Source organism: Salmo salar, chromosome 14 (genome assembly GCF_965601325.2).
Source record: "Salmo salar chromosome 14, fSalSal1, whole genome shotgun sequence".
NCBI lineage: Eukaryota > Metazoa > Chordata > Actinopteri > Salmoniformes > Salmonidae > Salmo > Salmo salar.
In genome coordinates, this window is record NC_138304.1 from 92,605,805 (window position 1) to 92,623,704 (window position 17,900).

At 39.7% G+C, this 17,900-nt stretch overlaps 1 protein-coding gene across 8 annotated transcripts in view; it reads left to right on the forward strand.

Moving 5' to 3' along the window:
• The window catches only part of LOC106570475 (protein argonaute-2), a 30,654-nt gene extending 14,380 nt beyond the window's left edge, over nucleotides 1-16,274 (forward strand). For 3 of the 8 annotated variants that reach the window (XM_014142858.3, XM_082961278.1, XM_014142855.3), the window contains 9 exons: nucleotides 649-785; nucleotides 1,025-1,209; nucleotides 1,458-1,617; nucleotides 2,122-2,212; nucleotides 2,740-2,946; nucleotides 3,268-3,402; nucleotides 3,509-3,610; nucleotides 3,937-4,136; nucleotides 4,350-16,274. In XM_014142858.3, the coding sequence (XP_013998333.1) occupies nucleotides 649-785; nucleotides 1,025-1,209; nucleotides 1,458-1,617; nucleotides 2,122-2,212; nucleotides 2,740-2,946; nucleotides 3,268-3,402; nucleotides 3,509-3,610; nucleotides 3,937-4,136; nucleotides 4,350-4,458 (1,326 nt within the window). In that variant the 3' untranslated portion in view covers nucleotides 4,459-16,274. The remainder of the gene's footprint in view (nucleotides 1-648; nucleotides 786-1,024; nucleotides 1,210-1,457; nucleotides 1,618-2,121; nucleotides 2,213-2,739; nucleotides 2,947-3,267; nucleotides 3,403-3,508; nucleotides 3,611-3,936; nucleotides 4,137-4,349) is intronic. The other 5 variants (XM_014142856.3, XM_082961276.1, XM_014142859.3 and 2 more) reach the window with 3 other exon arrangements.
• Nucleotides 16,275-17,900: the final 1,626 nt, after the last annotated feature.

A 17,900-nucleotide genomic window follows, 5' to 3' on the forward strand; every position in this document is an offset into this window, starting at 1 on the left:
TTTCCATCGCATTTTCAACTTTACTGATGGTTTTGTCACAAACTGTTGTGTTATACAGTGAATGTGCCCACTCTGGTCTTGGCACATGCGCTCTAGCCTACAGCTGGCAGATACAGTGCGGGTAGGCTACCTACATGAGATTATTATGGATAAGAGCGATATTTGTATCTGTCAAACAGCAGCCAAGCATCGATCATCATGTCACCAGAATAAGACCCTCAATATTTATTGGAAAGGAGCATCATCACCTTGCACTTACTTCACCCTGTGTAGTTCATCATAACTTGTTTAATTTGTGGCCTAATAATTAATAAACTGCATGCTTTCCTGAGTTGTAGTGGGAGGACCACAAAACATATCATCGTGTGACTCCAAGTTCGCTTCGATAGGATGGTTATTATATCAGTATTTGCACATAAAGGTGTTTCCACCGCCATTTCTTAGAGACAAAAAGATCCCACCATGTCGAACTAACAAAATGTCTGTCGGCATTTATAAAATTGTACCTGTATTTTATGTTTCCATTAATCTAGTCGTGACTTTTTTTTCATTTGTCAGGTAATTCATCCGCATGAAATGGTTGGCTGGAAAAGTGGTTACAGACAACTATTTGTTTCTGACCCTTACCTCTTCTCCCTTTTACTCAAGCAGAATAAAGCAATAGCAACTCCCATCCAGGGAGTGTGGGACATGAGGAACAAGCAGTTCCACACTGGCATAGAGATCAAGGTGTGGGCCATCGCCTGCTTCGCCCCACAGAGACAGTGTACTGAACTCCTGCTCAAGTAAGAACTGCATCTGCAAGGATGGGGATCTATTATCAAGTTATTGTTGCAGAAATCTTGATACTATTAAAAACCATTCATTTGTTCTACCAATTCCTTGATGGTATTAAAAACATTCATTACTTCTACATATTCGTTGCATGTTTGCCCTTTATGATTTCCATATTTTCTGAATCTGATTAACATATTTTAGGACTATTGTTTCCCCATCTAACCCCTGATAAACCTGTTTCTCTCAGGGCGTTTACAGACCAGCTTCGTAAGATTTCTCGTGACGCGGGGATGCCCATCCAGGGCCAACCCTGTTTCTGTAAGTACGCCCAGGGGGCGGACAGCGTGGAGCCCATGTTCAAACATCTCAAGTACACCTATCAAGGCTTGCAACTGGTGGTGGTCATCCTGCCTGGGAAAACGCCCGTCTATGGTGAGGAAAGTGGAAACTATGTTCCTAAGTGAATGGCTGTCTCCTGTTTTTATAGATCAACCTGTAAATCCTCTTGGTTGAGCTAGAACGCTGTGCTCTTAAAGGGCTTTTAGTATGTTTCCTGGATTATCTTTCCAACTGTATCAAATCTCATATGTAGACTTTCTAACACACTCACACACCGCTAGCTGTATATCTCTCCTGTTGTGCTGACATGGCCTGTCTCCCTCCCTCCCTGTGTGGTGTAGCTGAGGTGAAGCGTGTTGGTGACACGGTGCTGGGCATGGCCACCCAGTGTGTCCAGGTGAAGAACGTTCAGAAGACCACTCCCCAGACCCTCTCTAACCTCTGCCTGAAGATCAACGTCAAGCTGGGCGGGGTCAACAACATCCTCCTCCCACAGGGCAGGTCAGTGTAGAACCTCTCTCATTAACATGGGCATGAGTACTTGCTGGTTGTTGTCATCAATCAAATGGAGTGTTGTACATTTGTTCAAAATGTATAAACCGGTAAACATTTGTCCATGACATCTGAGACTGATGGCTTGTTTCAACATGCTCATAAACCTATACATCCACATGCAGGGCTCAAAGCTTTTTTACAAGGAGCACGTGTGCGCCTAAGTTGAAAAATATAGGCGCACACAAAGGAATTTATGAGCACAGTGAAAAATATTTGAGGTAATGTTAGAATCCTTAAGTATTCTAGGCGCTCTGGTGCTCCTACATATAAATTAAAGGTTGGACTGCAAATTATTTTGGCGCCTATGCAAGTGATATGGTTGCACTGTAGAGCCATGACATGCCGTAAATGAGATTAATTTGTTTCAACTATCATGTTTCTGTCCATTCTTCTGTTCACACTTCTCTAAGGATGGTTCTGGTTAACCTTGTGGGTGTCTGTTCTTCCCAGGCCCCTGGTGTTCCAGCAGCCAGTCATCTTCCTGGGTGCTGACGTCACGCACCCTCCTGCTGGAGATGGGAAGAAACCCTCCATCGCGGCAGTAAGTCAGACAGACCAGACTCTCCATAGGGCCTTGTGTCAACTACCAGGGAATGTAGGGGTGCATCTCAATAGTGTACAGTAGTTTATTTTACTATACCCACAACCATGTTCTGCTAGGGAGGCGGGGTGCATCTCAATAGTCTACTGTGGTTTCCTATATGTCAAACATCACCATCTGAAATGGTGGAAGCAATGGCACTGATACTCTAAAGTCTAGGGGTAAATTTCAATAGTTTACTGTGGTTTATTTGACTATGTCCAACATCTAAAATGGAGAGGACTAAGGAAAACTATAGTCTACCTACCACTCCACCAAGCTCACTGATGGGCTTCCATCTGACTAGCAAAAAAATCTTCTAAGTGTGCCCTGTGCTTCCTCAGAGATGTGATTCTTCATGATTAATCAGAAATTCCTGCTTATCTAGCTATCCTCCATTCACATATAGTTGAGATTGACCTATTCCCCTAGCCAAAATCCCTGATGTGTAATATTGTCCAGCTCACATCCCTGTTCTTCTTTTCTAGGTGGTGGGGAGCATGGATGCCCACCCCAGCCGCTACTGTGCCACGGTGCGGGTGCAGCAGCATCGCCAGGACATCATCCAGGACCTGGCCACAATGGTCAGAGAGCTGCTCATCCAGTTCTACAAGTCCACCCGCTTCAAGCCCACCCGGATCATCTACTACCGCGACGGCATATCTGAGGGCCAGTTCAACCAGGTTAGACTTGAGGTAGACTTGAGGAAATAGGATTTCAATTCAATTGCATGATCTGTAATTGTACTGTACAAACCGTGGGGCATGAGTAAAAAAAAAAAAATGTTGGTCTTTGTTTTTCTATTGGTTTCTGTTTATTGGTTACTGTTCCAATTTAATTCTGACTGCCCGGTCTTTGTCTTTTACTGAGATCAAATCAGATATTTTGGTTGTTTGGGAGTTAATTTGTAATTGTTCCTTTTTGGTTTGCCCTGCTGTGTTTCTATTGGTTACCGTTCTGACTCCTTGTTTTGAACTGGTATAAATGGACATGCTGTCGTTTTGGGGTTTATCCAGGTGCTCCAACATGAGTTACTGGCGATTCGTGAGGCCTGCATCAAACTGGAGAAAGACTACCAGCCCGGTATCACCTTCGTGGTGGTGCAGAAGAGACACCACACTCGACTGTTCTGCATGGACAGAAACGAGAGGGTTCGTAATCTCTCCAATTCATACTGACCACTATTACTGGAAAATAAATGCGCATGTTAATTGCCTCCATTGGGATATTATATGATTCCTAATGTGTTTTGTTCAGGTTGGTAAGAGTGGCAACATCCCTGCCGGCACCACAGTGGACACCAAAATCACTCACCCATCGGAGTTTGACTTCTATCTGTGTAGCCATGCTGGCATTCAGGTAGGAACCAGCCAGCGTCCAGGGCTGCATCCCAAATGGCACCCTGTTCCCTATATAGGGTACTACTTTGTGTGCACTATATGGGGAATAGGGTACGATGTCTGACACAACCCAGGACACTATAGAGCTAGGTCGTGGAGAATGGACCCACCACCAGCTTTACTAATATTATGTGCTTTTGAGAGAATCTAATTGTAGTTTCTCTGCTCTAAACGTTTTTATAGTTGGGACTTTTCAAATTTCTAGATGTTGGTTATAGTAGAGACAAAAAGTAAATGACTAATCCATTTTCAATAAACATTTCTATAATTTGTAATTCCCCTCAGGGGACCAGCCGGCCATCCCACTACCACGTTCTGTGGGACGACAACCATTTCACCTCAGACGAGCTGCAGGTGCTCACCTACCAGCTGTGCCACACCTACGTGCGCTGCACCCGCTCCGTTTCCATCCCAGCACCGGCCTACTACGCCCACCTGGTGGCATTCCGTGCCCGCTACCACCTGGTGGACAAGGAGCACGACAGGTAAGAGACATCACCATGTCTGCTGTAGACCATGGCCCTGTTCTGATACCTATTAAAGTAACTGTTATTTCCATCATATCACTGCACCATTCAAGTTGTGGTAGATGAGTGATTACCAGAAGGTGATGAAGGTCTTTTATTTATTTTTGTATTTATTTTTTAAAGAATTCAGACTGAAGAATTCACTAACTCTTTCCCCTGTGATCATTCCAGTGCGGAGGGCAGTCACACGTCGGGACAGAGCAACGGGCGTGACCAGCAGGCCTTGGCCAAGGCAGTTCAGATTCACCAGGACACACTGCGCACAATGTACTTCGCCTGAAGCGCCAAGCCTGGGCACCGGGGTCGGCAGGGGTGAGACAGACCCCACAGGGAAGAAGCCTTCACTCCTCCCACCTAACCGCCTTACTGTGTCAGGTGTGGGCATCAGTGGGTTCGTGCTGTCTATCGTCTCTCCTCACCAGTAAGGGGGAATGATAAGTGTCATCCCAAACAAATTGGAATGGTTTCTTTTCCAAAATGTCCACAAGTGTTTTCAAACCCACACATGCAAAACCACTTTCTTCCCCTCTCCCTGGCCTAACCCTGGTCATTACTTGGCAGTAATATGTCCAATTATTCCTCAGAAATCAGTTGTGGTGGGGTGAACTCATTTATTTGACATGTTGTACATTTTGTTTGTATTTGTAAATTAGTAGTTTACAGAGTTTGAGCAAAGGAAAAACTTTTATTAGGAAATACTTCTATCAAAAACTAGAGGGCAGTATCCTCACACTTTGATTGTTTAGAATCTAGACACAAGGTCACACTAAACCGTTTTCTCCATAGTTTTTTTTTATAGGGTGAAAGGGAGGTGGGCATATCGAAGATAAGGGCCTGATGGAAGGTTTATAATCATTCTTTCTCTTCACAACTTTATTATTTATCAGCCAATCAAAGCAAAGTGCACTGACCAGATGGATACTTTGACCAGGACACAAGTACTTAACATGTTGTCTTTTCATTTGTATGTACAGCTATGAATTGAACAGGCCTGTGTACAGTACCAGCCGCAGAGTATTTGTCCGTCAACACTGGTGACCAACACACGTTTTTATGCTGCATCTGATGACAGCAAGCATTAGATTTTCATTTGACGTTGAACCTGTTCACACTTATTTTTAATCAAGACCTATACAGATTAATAATATGAAATCTAAACTGTCGGCAATTGTTGCTCTCTTGCCTTTTTTACTTGGACTGAGTCGTTTTGTCAATCTATGGTCAGTGTTGCAAGAGAAACTTACAAATAGAATGGGACTGGTTCCCAACAGACACCTTTTTATGTTCTCTGAGCCTTGTTACATGTTAAGACATCTACATTAGGGGGGAGGTCAAGTCTCTTCAAATTACATTTTTGTATCCCCTTATTTTCATGTTGTCTTTATAAAAAAATGTATTAAAAAAAAAACGAATGTGTGTAGATGACTCACACATTCGATTTAGGCAATTGGATATGTTAACCCTATCTGTAGTTTTGATCTTTTTAAAATGGTTTCAATCATGGTTTCCTCCCTGCTGGGGGGTAAGTCGTGTTGCTGGCTTCTTGTAGTACAGGCGTTGGTGTATGAATCGGTACAGTAGAGTGAGCCTATGCTCCAAGTGTCACACAGCTTAGGGACTGAAGAATGGGGTGGGGTTCTATTGGGCGGAAAAGGATTCCGGAGACGGATATGTTCTCTTCGTTACTGCTCAGCAAAAAAGGGGGGCAATTATTCGTAGTCAAGCAAAGTTTTTGTTTTTTAATTGTGGTTCTTTGTAGCATAGCCTTGAGGGACATAAGGTATATTTTGAATAAGCTTTTAGAAGAGGTTGTTAAAATTATAATAGAAGCATTTTTTTAATGGCCCATATGTAGTTGAATTAAATTAAGTCAAATTGGCTTTATTTGTATACGTAGAACTTTCATGCAAAAAAAATGTAATGCCTTCCAAAACTGAAATTATACTAATCTTTAGTATATTTATTTTTATTCCCTTTTCTGTTCTCCTGAATAATTCGATTTTAGCAGGGAATTCTTTATGTAGCCTAGATGGGCTGGCTTTTATCCCTCTCTTTTCTAACTATGCATTGTTTTTAACCAAGAGATTTTTAGCAGTGATGTTTCTCAAATATGAATTTAGGGAATTTGTAGAGTAGTAGTAACTTTTTTTTCAAATTTATTTATTTTTTGCTTGGTGCATTTAATAGCGTTTGTAGTGCTTCTTCCCTATACCTTTGTAATGGTATGGGGGATTGTATTTCATTTGTATTGTATGTTTGCTAGCACAAATTCGGTATATACTTTGTTTTACAATCTCTCTTCTTAGCCAAACAAGATTACACATTTTGTACATTGACGCACAAAAGGACAGCTTAATTACAGGTGCTAGACGTTTTTTCTCCTTCACTGTAATGTCACCTTAAATCCACGATGGACTTCACTTGCCGTACGTATGGTAATAGATTAAGCATTTTTTAACAACTTTTTTTTCTTTCTCCCTTAACGATATACTTTACTTTCATTTCGAATTCCCTGTAAAGTAAACCCGAAATCTGACTGACTGGGCATTCTTAGAAATCAAGTACTTGATATTTACTGTTATGTCAATATTATTATTTGGTGCTGGTCTTGTGACTTGTAAATTTGGATGCACTTTTCATAGAAGTGAACTTGGTATGAATTCCATTGATTGGTCGATCCAAGCAGGAAAGTCGAACGTACATTATGAGTCTGGTGCAGTTGTGTTGAAATGGCTGTGTGTTCTACCTCTTGTTACCTGTTCAAGTGTTATGGTAACGTCACACTGCTGGTCATTTCTTCATAATTACACAGGATATTATATCTGGTAGGCATCATTTGAATCTTACATTGTCACGAAATGGAATGATTTTGAACGTTTGTCATGTGACAGTCGGTGAACCTGTGTTCTGTAATCAGTTCTTGTGCACGATCCTAAAGCTTTTTTTCCCTAAGTGGTTAGAGAGCTACATGATCTTTAGTGTTGAGCTGAAATTATGTTGGTCCAACCAAGCTTTTGACTTGTCCTTTTTTTTCCTACGCGCCCATGGAACAGCATTCATTTAGCACCTTTTTATTTGTGGTAAAATGTTTTAAACCAACCAATGCAAAACATACAAAAATATATCACAATAACTTCATTGCATATCCTTGGAGATGGATGGTATGTTACCAAACTGACTGCTGTGAAACATGTTGGTAAAGCCAAGGCTAATAACAATTATAGCTGCTCACCCACAATTTGACGATTACTATTGTAGCCTATGTCATCTGTCTTAAACTATTAGCTTGATACTGAATATGCAACACGTACTGCTGTACTCCCATAGATACACATGGGGTACATGGAAAGGCATCTCCCATGTTGCTTTAATTGGGTTCATTGAATGTAGCTATTCAATGAAATATTGACATTTTTGTTTTGGAACTCATCGTCTAAGCTCTGCCTCACATTTATTCAGGTTGTTGTTTGCTACAGTCAATCGTACAGAGGGCAGAAACATGTTGTAGTCAAGTGGACTTGATGTTATTGCTAAAACTTGAGTTGATGTTTTTTGCTATGGAAACTATGATACAAGATGTGTGCTTGTCCATTGAAATGTGAATATTTCCCTTTCAATGTGGATAATGCTCAATGTTTCATACTACCATTTTTCATCAGTTTTCCCAACCTGAAGTCTGCCCCACCCTTTGTTCATCCTAAACTTGTTTCTTGGGAGATGTGGTCTTGTTTTTACTGCTTATATGTGTTTTAAGTTACCTATTTATACACAGCACCTTAGATTATATCGGACCTGTACAGCATTGCTTTTCCTGAAAATATCCAAAACATTTAATAATGTTCTTTTTTGCACTACAATAAAAAATACTTTTGGAGCTGTTGTCTAGTTGAGTCACTAGTGTTGTCTCAGACGGAATGAGAGATCAGATCAGCTGGTTTGATTCATCATGATGCTTACATTTGTTTAATATTAGGCTAGTTTGTCTGGTGAGACCATTAACTCATTGCATTGACAACTGGTCCCAGATAAACACATGTGCACTTCGAAGTCAGACATTCAGATGGTTACACCTAGGCCTATTTGTTGAGAGGGATTCTCCCAGCCAACCAGCATACAGTGGGTGATTCACTGAAAATAATGCCTTTTAACGTATTTGTCAGATAAATAACTGCCACTGGGTTGTGATTGAAACTCCTCCCAGAAGAGGATGCTATTCATGCATTTATTTGTTTTGCGCTTTTGTTTCTATGGCCATGAAAAAGCTTGAAGGTTGTGAGTGAGACAACAGCATATGCAAAGTAACAAAGATGAAACTGACATCTTCCCATGTATTAGGATACTGGGTGGACGTCTGATAGTTGTGAACATTCTGATTTGTATATTGTACTGGTTGTGTAAATGTGTAGCTATAGTCTGATGCCAAAGTTTGTGTGTGGAAAGTGTTCTGCAAGTTGGTTGTTAGATATGTATTACTTGCGTTTATGGTCGCCAGAAATACGACTTCCATAGAGAAATCACATGCATCAACGAATGCGGCAGAACTAGTGTGATATCAGTATGTAGGAGTTATCTGCAAACGTTAATCTTTTTTTGTCAACATACATGTAACTGCCAAAATAATGGTAACATTTCAGGGTTTTTTTCTGGGTCAAAATGAGGCTTGGGTGGTTGCGTGGCAACCGGAAATGTTAGAGGCCCTCCTGTTGGCCGCAGTGACAAAATGTTGCTGTTTTAGGCACATTTTCTGCATTTCTACACATTTTGCCATGGCTTATGCTATCCGAGTGACTCAAACATAACAAAATCAATGGGGGCCTCATGCCATGACAAATACTCCTGAAAGCATCATTTTGGGGATCTTAGATTCTCCTTGACTGTAGCTTTTTATTTTGGTGATTGAGAACCAACAAAGAAATTATATATATATATATATATATATATAAAAAAAAAGTGTGTATGAGATACCTAGTCAGTTGTACAACTGAAATTTATCTTCTGCATTTATCCCAACCCCTAGGTCTGTTTTCTGCATACTTTATCTGGTTTTAGTCAGTTTGTTTACACTGAACTTTTTCTTTTTACTGTTTGGACATAGGCAGCCTGAAAAAAAAAAAAACTTCTATGCAGAAGAGAACTCTCCACTTGAGTAAATGAGGGATACAAGGTATAGTGAAAGCAGCTGCTTCCACATGGGTGTGGTTCCTGAGTAAAATCAGCAATTAACATCCCATCATGCTTAGGGTCATATATAAAGATTCTGGGAAGGCCATTATTTTGCCTACCAAGGCTATGCCTCCATATGATGACATTGCCTCGATCCACAGGGCATGAATGGTTTGATGAAAATGATGTAAACCATATGCCATGGCTGTCTGTCACCAGATCTCAACCCAATTGAACACTTATGGGAGATTCTGAGACGGTCCCTGAGACAGCGTTTTCCAACACCAAATGGTGGAATTTCTCATTTGAAGAATGGCGTCACATCCTTCCGATAGAGGTCCAGACACTTGTAGAATCTATGCCAAGGTGCATTGAAGCTGTGCTGGCCCAACGCCCTATTAAGACGCTACGTTGGTGTTTTCTTTATTTTGGCCGTTCCCTGTAGTTATATAGCTATTTACAGTCTTTTTGAGCCAAATCAGGAATGTACACAAGTGAGATATGATTGCCATAGGGAACTCAATAGTTCATGGGTATGTTTATGTGTGGTGTTGTACCAAGAAGTACACTAGTGGCTAGATTGAGATGGAGTGAACATAACAATGGCAAGCCCAAGTAAATAATGATGCAAAATAACATTTTAAATTGTGCACCTACCATCTCCGGTTCTTAATTATTACCTGAAATCCCAAGATGCATATTGACCTCCGCCTAGCGCTTTTCTGGGGAAAAGACCACATTTACATGCACACAGTATTCATATCCTGCTTAAGGTCTTATTCGGGATAAGCTGTTTACATGCACCTTTTGATATCCCGCTCACGAGTATCGGAATATTCCTTATTTTAAGTTCATAGAGGTTAAATGGAATAGTAAGTGGAATATGGACACTGACTGTAGGCCTATAACCTCTCGCATGTAGAGTAATATAGTAACTCCAGCAGAATGATGCATTTATTGCAGTAAAATTATAGAACAAATGTTAATTTTGTCTCGGGAACAGGAGTGAAGAAATTTGATTTCTTTCAGCATCTCTTGACAAAAATGTGACTGCACGTGTAATGTGTTATCTTTGACACTGTACTGCAAGCAGACAGTATTTGCACCACATATGTACCCAAGACTAACAAGTCTTATCAGAAACGTGTTTAAATGTTTTCTCAGCTTTTCATTTCCTTAAAACCGGTCAATCTTATGACATTGGTCCTGTGCAAAATGTACAAATCTTTCCACCTTTTTGAAGTGATTGCGTTTTTTCTCCCAGGTCCCTGAACTAAATGGACAACTTTACCGGTGTTAACTAGATTACTAATGCATTAATTCTATCAATGTAAGACATTTCGGGTTATTGTAAACGGGATATGTTTGTCAACTCAAACTGAATACTTGAGTATCCCGAATAATAACGGAATATTGGTGTGCATGTAAACGTGGTCACTGACTAACAAGTATGTTGATGCGTTTTCTAGAATTAAGACATATCACGTCAATAGATCATTGGAACTGACCAGTACATTCTGACCATACATTCTAGTCCCAGGCCCTTGCAGAAAGAGGCGCTCTCATTTATAAGGCTGGGACAACGAGTCCTATTGGACTGTCTTTGATTATAATACAATGTTGAGATCAATATTTTTGATAAAAATCAATGTTGAGCATTTGCCACCTGATTTGTACTGTCAGTATGAGTATTTGAGGAACACAGATATTGATAACTAAAGGTTGTGAATAATAATTGATATTTTGGTATTTTGTCTCAGCCTAATACATAAAGATAAACGTTGGATCTCTTCTCATTTTATCATGCTTATTTGAGTTGTGTGTGTCGATGACATTTTCAAAGGTATTTGAGATGGTTTAGTTTCTTCATTGCTTAGCTTTACCCCATATTCGTTTTTGCTTGAGATTGTATAGCTTTGTTTTGGGCTGAGTGTAGTACTATGGATCCATTACTTTTCTGTCTTATCCAAATACAGTAATGGCTCCTGCATCAGAGGTGATGCAGACGATGTAAATGACAACAGATGCATGTATCTGTTTGCGCTATTGTATACTATGGGCAAACGAAACCTTTACAAAATATAAAATCAGACTTGTATATACAGAAAGGCCTATCCCCTTTGCCTTTTCCTGTCTTCTCTTGAAGGTCTACAGTTGAAATACCATCCCGGTTTAGTAGAGTAGAACTTATTTTCTTAACTGAAAGGTTACAATTTATGTACTTAAAGCCAGTGTGTGTCATTAAGAAATGTATCCACCTGTAATATGGTTGTATAAAATAATTGTTATGCATGCTCATTAACTTCAATCCACAAACCTTAAACCGATTGGCTCCTGAAAGTGGGATGTAGTCAAGTCAGTCTTTGTTTTCCTAAGTTACTTATGCTTAGCATAGGCTAACGGCACATATTGTCAAATCATTCATTCCACTTCAGTCATCATTTATTACTCAGATTCAATATCATACTGTACATCTTATCGCTGGTCATCAGAATGCAAAAGTTTTCTTTCTCATTTAATAATATCTTTGAACTTAGTTCACTTTCGGATATATCATGGGAACATTTAGAGTTCTATAAAACGCTAACGTTTTGGCTACATAAAGTATCACACAGGTGCAGTCGTCGTGTTTTTTTTCTTCTTTGTTTCTCGTGAGGTGCTGTAATATTAGTGATTTTGGCTTCTGCTTGTCTTAGTTTTGTAATTCCACTACAGTACACACTAGATTAGGGGTATTCAACTCTCCTACAAGGTCTGGAGCCTGTTGGTTTTCTGTTCTACCTGATAATTAATTGCACACACCTGGTGTCCCAAGTCTAAATCAGTCCCTGATTAGAGGGAATCAAGGTCCAGAGTGAATTTGAGGCAGCACTAGAGACTAATGCTGCCTCAACCAACATTTATTTATTTTTTCTTGGAATTTGTCAAAGTTCTTATGACACAGATGACCTCTGACATGATGCTTCATGAGCAGCTGTTAGTGGTCTACAGAATGTTCTCTTGAAGTCATAGATGCAAAAGTTGACGAGTTGGCTTTTCATTTTTGCTGGAAATATAGTTTTGTTTTTAGGATTAGATAGATGTATTTTCTTTCCACAACCTCTGTGCGACGGCTTCAGCATGCCCAGCTAGAAAAGTCTCAGTCCTCTCTCCCCATTGAGTAGGTGGCACTGTTGTTTTTATTGAGTATTCTTTGGTTGAGCTGTTTCCAAGCCCCAGCCCACGATTGTCATACTACCCTTGACCCCCTATAACCCACAGCGATGCTGTCTTGAGAGATCCTATATAAAAAGAGAATGGAGAACCTTCATAGAGCTTCACCAAACGAATGCCATATAGCGGAATTTCGTGCATATAACATGCAAGACTGACATGGGTATTTTTGTATCCTTCTAAAAGCTTAGAGGGCTTCAGAGTGACTTGGCTTTTTATATACCAGCTAAAGCCCTGTTTCCATTGGCACTTTGAAGTCAGCCTGGGGTGGGCTGACATTGGTGGGCTAGCTCGAATTGAGTTTCCTGTGCCTCCAGAAATGATAAATTATGTAATGTTGCTAGGTAGCCAATGTATAGCTGGCTTTGCTAATATTGCTAGCTAGCTATCACGATGTTGAAGAGTTCAATTCACCCTCACCATGCTGTAACTAACATTACCCTATACCGTTGCCAGTGCCAGCCAGACTCAGCTAACTTTAGCAAGCTAAATACATGACTAACTATCTAAACAGTTAACGTCATCGCTAGCATAACAGGCTAGCTAGCGTAATCCCTACCTTGCTTGCCATGGCATTGGCTATTAGCTAGCTAGCTAACCAAGCAAACCAGATGACAGGATTGATATGATGCAGCTAGCTTTCGATACGACCTGGCCAGCAAAAATTCCTGCTAGCTTGTTTCAACTCTTGAGTTGCAAGCTAAAGTTAGGTAGCCAGCATTCGAGGGCTGACTGTTCTCAAAAGTATTTTGTAGTGCAAAAATAAAGGATACAGCAATGGTGGTAATTTGTGTAATGTCTGACTACTGCAGTACTGCTTGTCCATGTGCTAGCTAACAGCAACAAGCCCATACAAGCTAGCTAAACGTGGTGTCAGCGTTCTAGTCGAGCTGGCACCAGTTGTGAAACTGCGCTGGCCCAGGTTTTCCTCGACCCCCGCTTGAATTTGAGAATTCCATTTGAGCTCGAATGTGGCCCTAATTTGAAGTGCCAGTGGAAACAGGGCTTTAGTAAACTACCTCAGAACGGTCTCGGGTGCTAGCGTTGTATATCCCTAATTTATGACGAAAACAAAGAGAATTTATACTGACCAAACAACACAAGTCAATACTGTGTATTATATAGACGTTATTATTTTACATTAAAAAACGAAACATTTACGGATGAACTTTGTTTTAGTATGTGAAGTTCAAGGGACCAAATTTTGTAATTGGAGTAAGTCTCAATGTTCTTACATGCATGTGAGTCCTCCCTTTTTTTAAATGTAGTGATAACACAAACAACCAATGAACACTAACAAAATGAGTTCGGATTCGTTCATGTGGCAATATAAGCTGTAGTCATGACTGAATGATATATTGGCGTGCCAATGGAATGGCTTTTTAGATCGACGATTAATCGACATTCCTGCAATAGGTTTTTGGTAGTATTAAATTGAAATAGTGGGCTGCAGATGGCGAGAAAGAGGCTTGTCAATGGGATGTTGTATGCAGAGCAATAACTACTGAAGTCCAAACGAGGGTTGTGATTTGCTTGACTAGGTTTATTAGGGGGCCTAGTCAAGGTGTATGGGACGTCTCACCTAGTGAGCTACATGAACCTTGGCTTGTGGTCTAGAGTGTGGCATCTTTCATTCAGCGTTTAAGAGATTGCAAGTGGATGTCTGATAAATGGAATATACTTAACAAACCTACACTACCAAACATAAATGGTCCACAGTTAAAGATGTCTGACATGATCTGCATCTCTAAGTGATTTTATCCAGTATCGCAATAACCCAGAAAAATAAACTATTAAGCTACAAATTATCAACATTTGGTAATGTTTTTGATGAAGATAATGTATTTTTGCATGCTACATTTTACAAAGGGAATCAAAATTTGAACTATACTTTGATCAATGTATTGTACATTGTGACATTATATATATATATATATATATATATATATATATATATATATATATATATATATATATATATATATATATATATATATATACACACACACTGATGTAGCCTGCTGGGATATTTCAGTCACTCAAGAAAATCTGAGCTCAACGGAAAGGTACAAATAAAGGCTGTATGGAAATGTAATTCAAATTATTCTGTCATTATGGTCATCTGAGCAAAAACCATCCTGTTTTTGTTATCGTTTTGTGTGCCTTTTTTAGAGCTCTTTTCCACCTCATATGGGTTGCTTACACATTTTGATTCAGAGCCACAAAATACTTTCTACATGAATTATCATGCAACCTTGAGTGAACATGCTGCATAGAACGATCAGTATTTGTGTTTTGCACTTTCAAGGCAGCTTAAGGCTGGGCAGACAGAAAATAAATAAAGGTATTTTATGCCATCAATAGGAATTATAAGGAATAATATGACTTGGAAGATCTTTAAAAAAAAAAAAATACAAATAAAGGAAAAATATATATTCATGAAGTACCTCATAAGCCTGATAAATGCTGCATTGACTTCTCATTTAATCTTTTTCTATTGTCCAATAAAATGTCAATATCCCCCCTCTGGGAGGTTTGATTGTCACACAAGGCTGTGCATATGCCATGCAAAACCTGCTTTCTGACTCAATAGGTCTTGTAGGATGTTCTGCATGTTCACTGTCAGAAGTGAAAGGGTATTTTCTGAACCTGACGCCAAAAGAAAATGTTGTGATTTGTGTGTCTTGAATGCAATTGTTAACAAAACATTTGATCATCTGAATAGTTGCATCCACACATAGTTACCACGTTTTGCTTTTGTTAGGATGCTGTGAGTGTCCATAGAACCTAAAACAATGGGTTCAGTCAATGAAGAATTCATGTCATTTTTCCATCAACAAAACTATGGGAACGCAATGCTGTTCAATATGACTGTTGACTCAGGTATTGCCATAAAAGGGCTGTATCTGCAACTGTTTTTCCTCCCTATCCTACTCTCCCACACCTTTGTCTTAAGATAGCCTTAGAACTTCAAATGGGGTACATTCTTCTAGTATATTTGGCCTTAAGTACGAAATTATGCACTAGAATCCACAACTTGCGAAAAAGCTTGATTCCCATAGACACCTTGAAACCATGTCATGCCCCATTGTCATATATCTACCTCCTATGAATGTAAGTGTCCTAAAGATGCAGTCACTCGATGAATGTATTTGTTCTGTTATTATTACATAGACATTCATCCTCAAATTCTTATCGATTTACTTTTTTTTTGAAAGCCCAAAATGTCCTGTCTTTACTTATTTTCACAGTAAACACAATTTTCAGGGTGCCGTTTTTTAACCCGTCATTGGGGATCTTTTTTGTTTCTTTAAATATTGATGTAAGCCACGGAGGAGCAAAGTGACCAAAGTTTCTCTTCGCAAAGTCAGCCCTGCACAGTCCTGTGAACTCAAACCTTCTTGCTTGTCATTTAGATTTTCAGTCTCTCTCTTTGTTTTCTTTTACCACATGCCAAAACTGAATTTGCTGTCATTCCAATCATGGAGATGTCTTTTTGTTGCTGGTTTATTTGTTCGGATCCACTGCTAAGCTCCTCGTTCTTGTTGTCGTAAAGTGTAAGTGAGCTTTGATTTCCATTTTACTTTGTTAACCATTATGATTACAAACACAAGCTATGCTGTAAACCCTGTTAGGAAATAATGTGAATACGTATTACTTGATGTAGTTCACTTTGGCTTGACTGTAAATTGCATTAATTAATAAAAAGGTTTGAAGAAACTTTACGTCTTTTTCTTTTACTATGCATATAACAATTTGCTTAAAATGTGAATGGTTTAATCTAGTCTATGTATGTTTTGAATAACTAGTTATGGTTCTTTATAGGTGGACATCATCATCGATTCTGCAAGTTATTCATTCAGTAATACCACATCAAATGTCACCATCTTTTTGTTTTTGTCAAGTCTTTCTCCCATTCTTATTTACTTACGTCAGTGGTAGACTTCTCCAAAGACATCCCTTGTTTTAAATTTTACTGACAAAATCTCACTAAACCGATGGTGTGACTGTGGAGGTTCATAAACACCCCAAAAATATATATACATATATTTAGTGCATTTGAAAAGTATTCAGACCCCTTGACTTTTATAACATTTTCTTATGTTACAGCCTTACTCTAAAATTTATTAAATAGTTTTTTCCCTAACCCAAAAATTGGTGTTGACAAATTTTCTAAAATTCATTCACCGAAATATGTTTACATAAGTATTCAGACCCTTGACTCCGTACTTTGTTGAAGCACCTTTGGCAGTGGTTACAGCCTCAAGTCTTCTTGGGAATGGCGCTACAAGCTTGGCACACCTGTATGTGGGGAGTTTCTCCCATTCTCTGCAGATCCTCTCAAGCTCTGTCAGGTTGGATGGGCAAAGAAACCACTACTAAAGAACACCAATAAGAAGAGACTTGCTTGGGGCAAGAAACACAAGCATTGGACATTAGACTGGTGGGAATCTGTTCTTTGGTCTGAGTCCAAATTTGAGATGTTTGGTTCCAACCGCCGTGTCTTTGTGAGATGCAGAGTAGGTGACCGGATAATTGCCACGTGTAGTTTCCACCGTGAAGCATGGAGGAGGAGGTGTGATGGTGTTTTGCTAGTGACACTGTCATGAATTTATTTTCGATTCAAGGCACACTTAACCAGCATGGCTACCACAGCATTCTGCAGCGATACGCCATCCCATCTGGTTTGCGCTTAATCCCACTATCATTTTTTTTCCCAACAGGACAATGACTCAACACACCTCCAGGCTGTGTAAATGTATTTGACCAAGAAGGAGAGTGATGAAGTGCATCAGATGACCTGGCCTTCACAATCACCCAACCTCAACCCAATTGAGATGAGTTGGACCGCAGAGTGAAGGAAAAGCAGCCAACAAGGGCTCAGCATATGTGGGAACTCCTTCAAGACTTAAAGCATTCCAGGTGAAGCTGGTTGAGAGAATGCCAAGAGTGTGCTAAGCTGTCAAGGCAAAGAAAGGGTGGCTACTTTGAAGAATCTCATAAAATATACTGCTCAAAAAAATAAAGGGAACACTTAAACAACACAATGTAACTCCAAGTCAATCACACTTCTGTGAAATCAAACTGTCCACTTAGGAAGCAACACTGATTGACAAATTTCACATGCTGTTGTGCAAATGGAATAGACAACAGGTGGAAATTATAGGCAATTAGCAAGACACCCCCAATAAAGGAGTGGTTCTGCAGGTGGGGACCACAGACCACTTCTCAGTTCCTATGCTTCCTGGCTGATGTTTTGGTCACTTTTGAATGCTGGCGGTGCTTTCACTCTAGTGGTAGCATGAGACGGAGTCTACAACCCACACAAGTGGCTCAGGTAGTGCA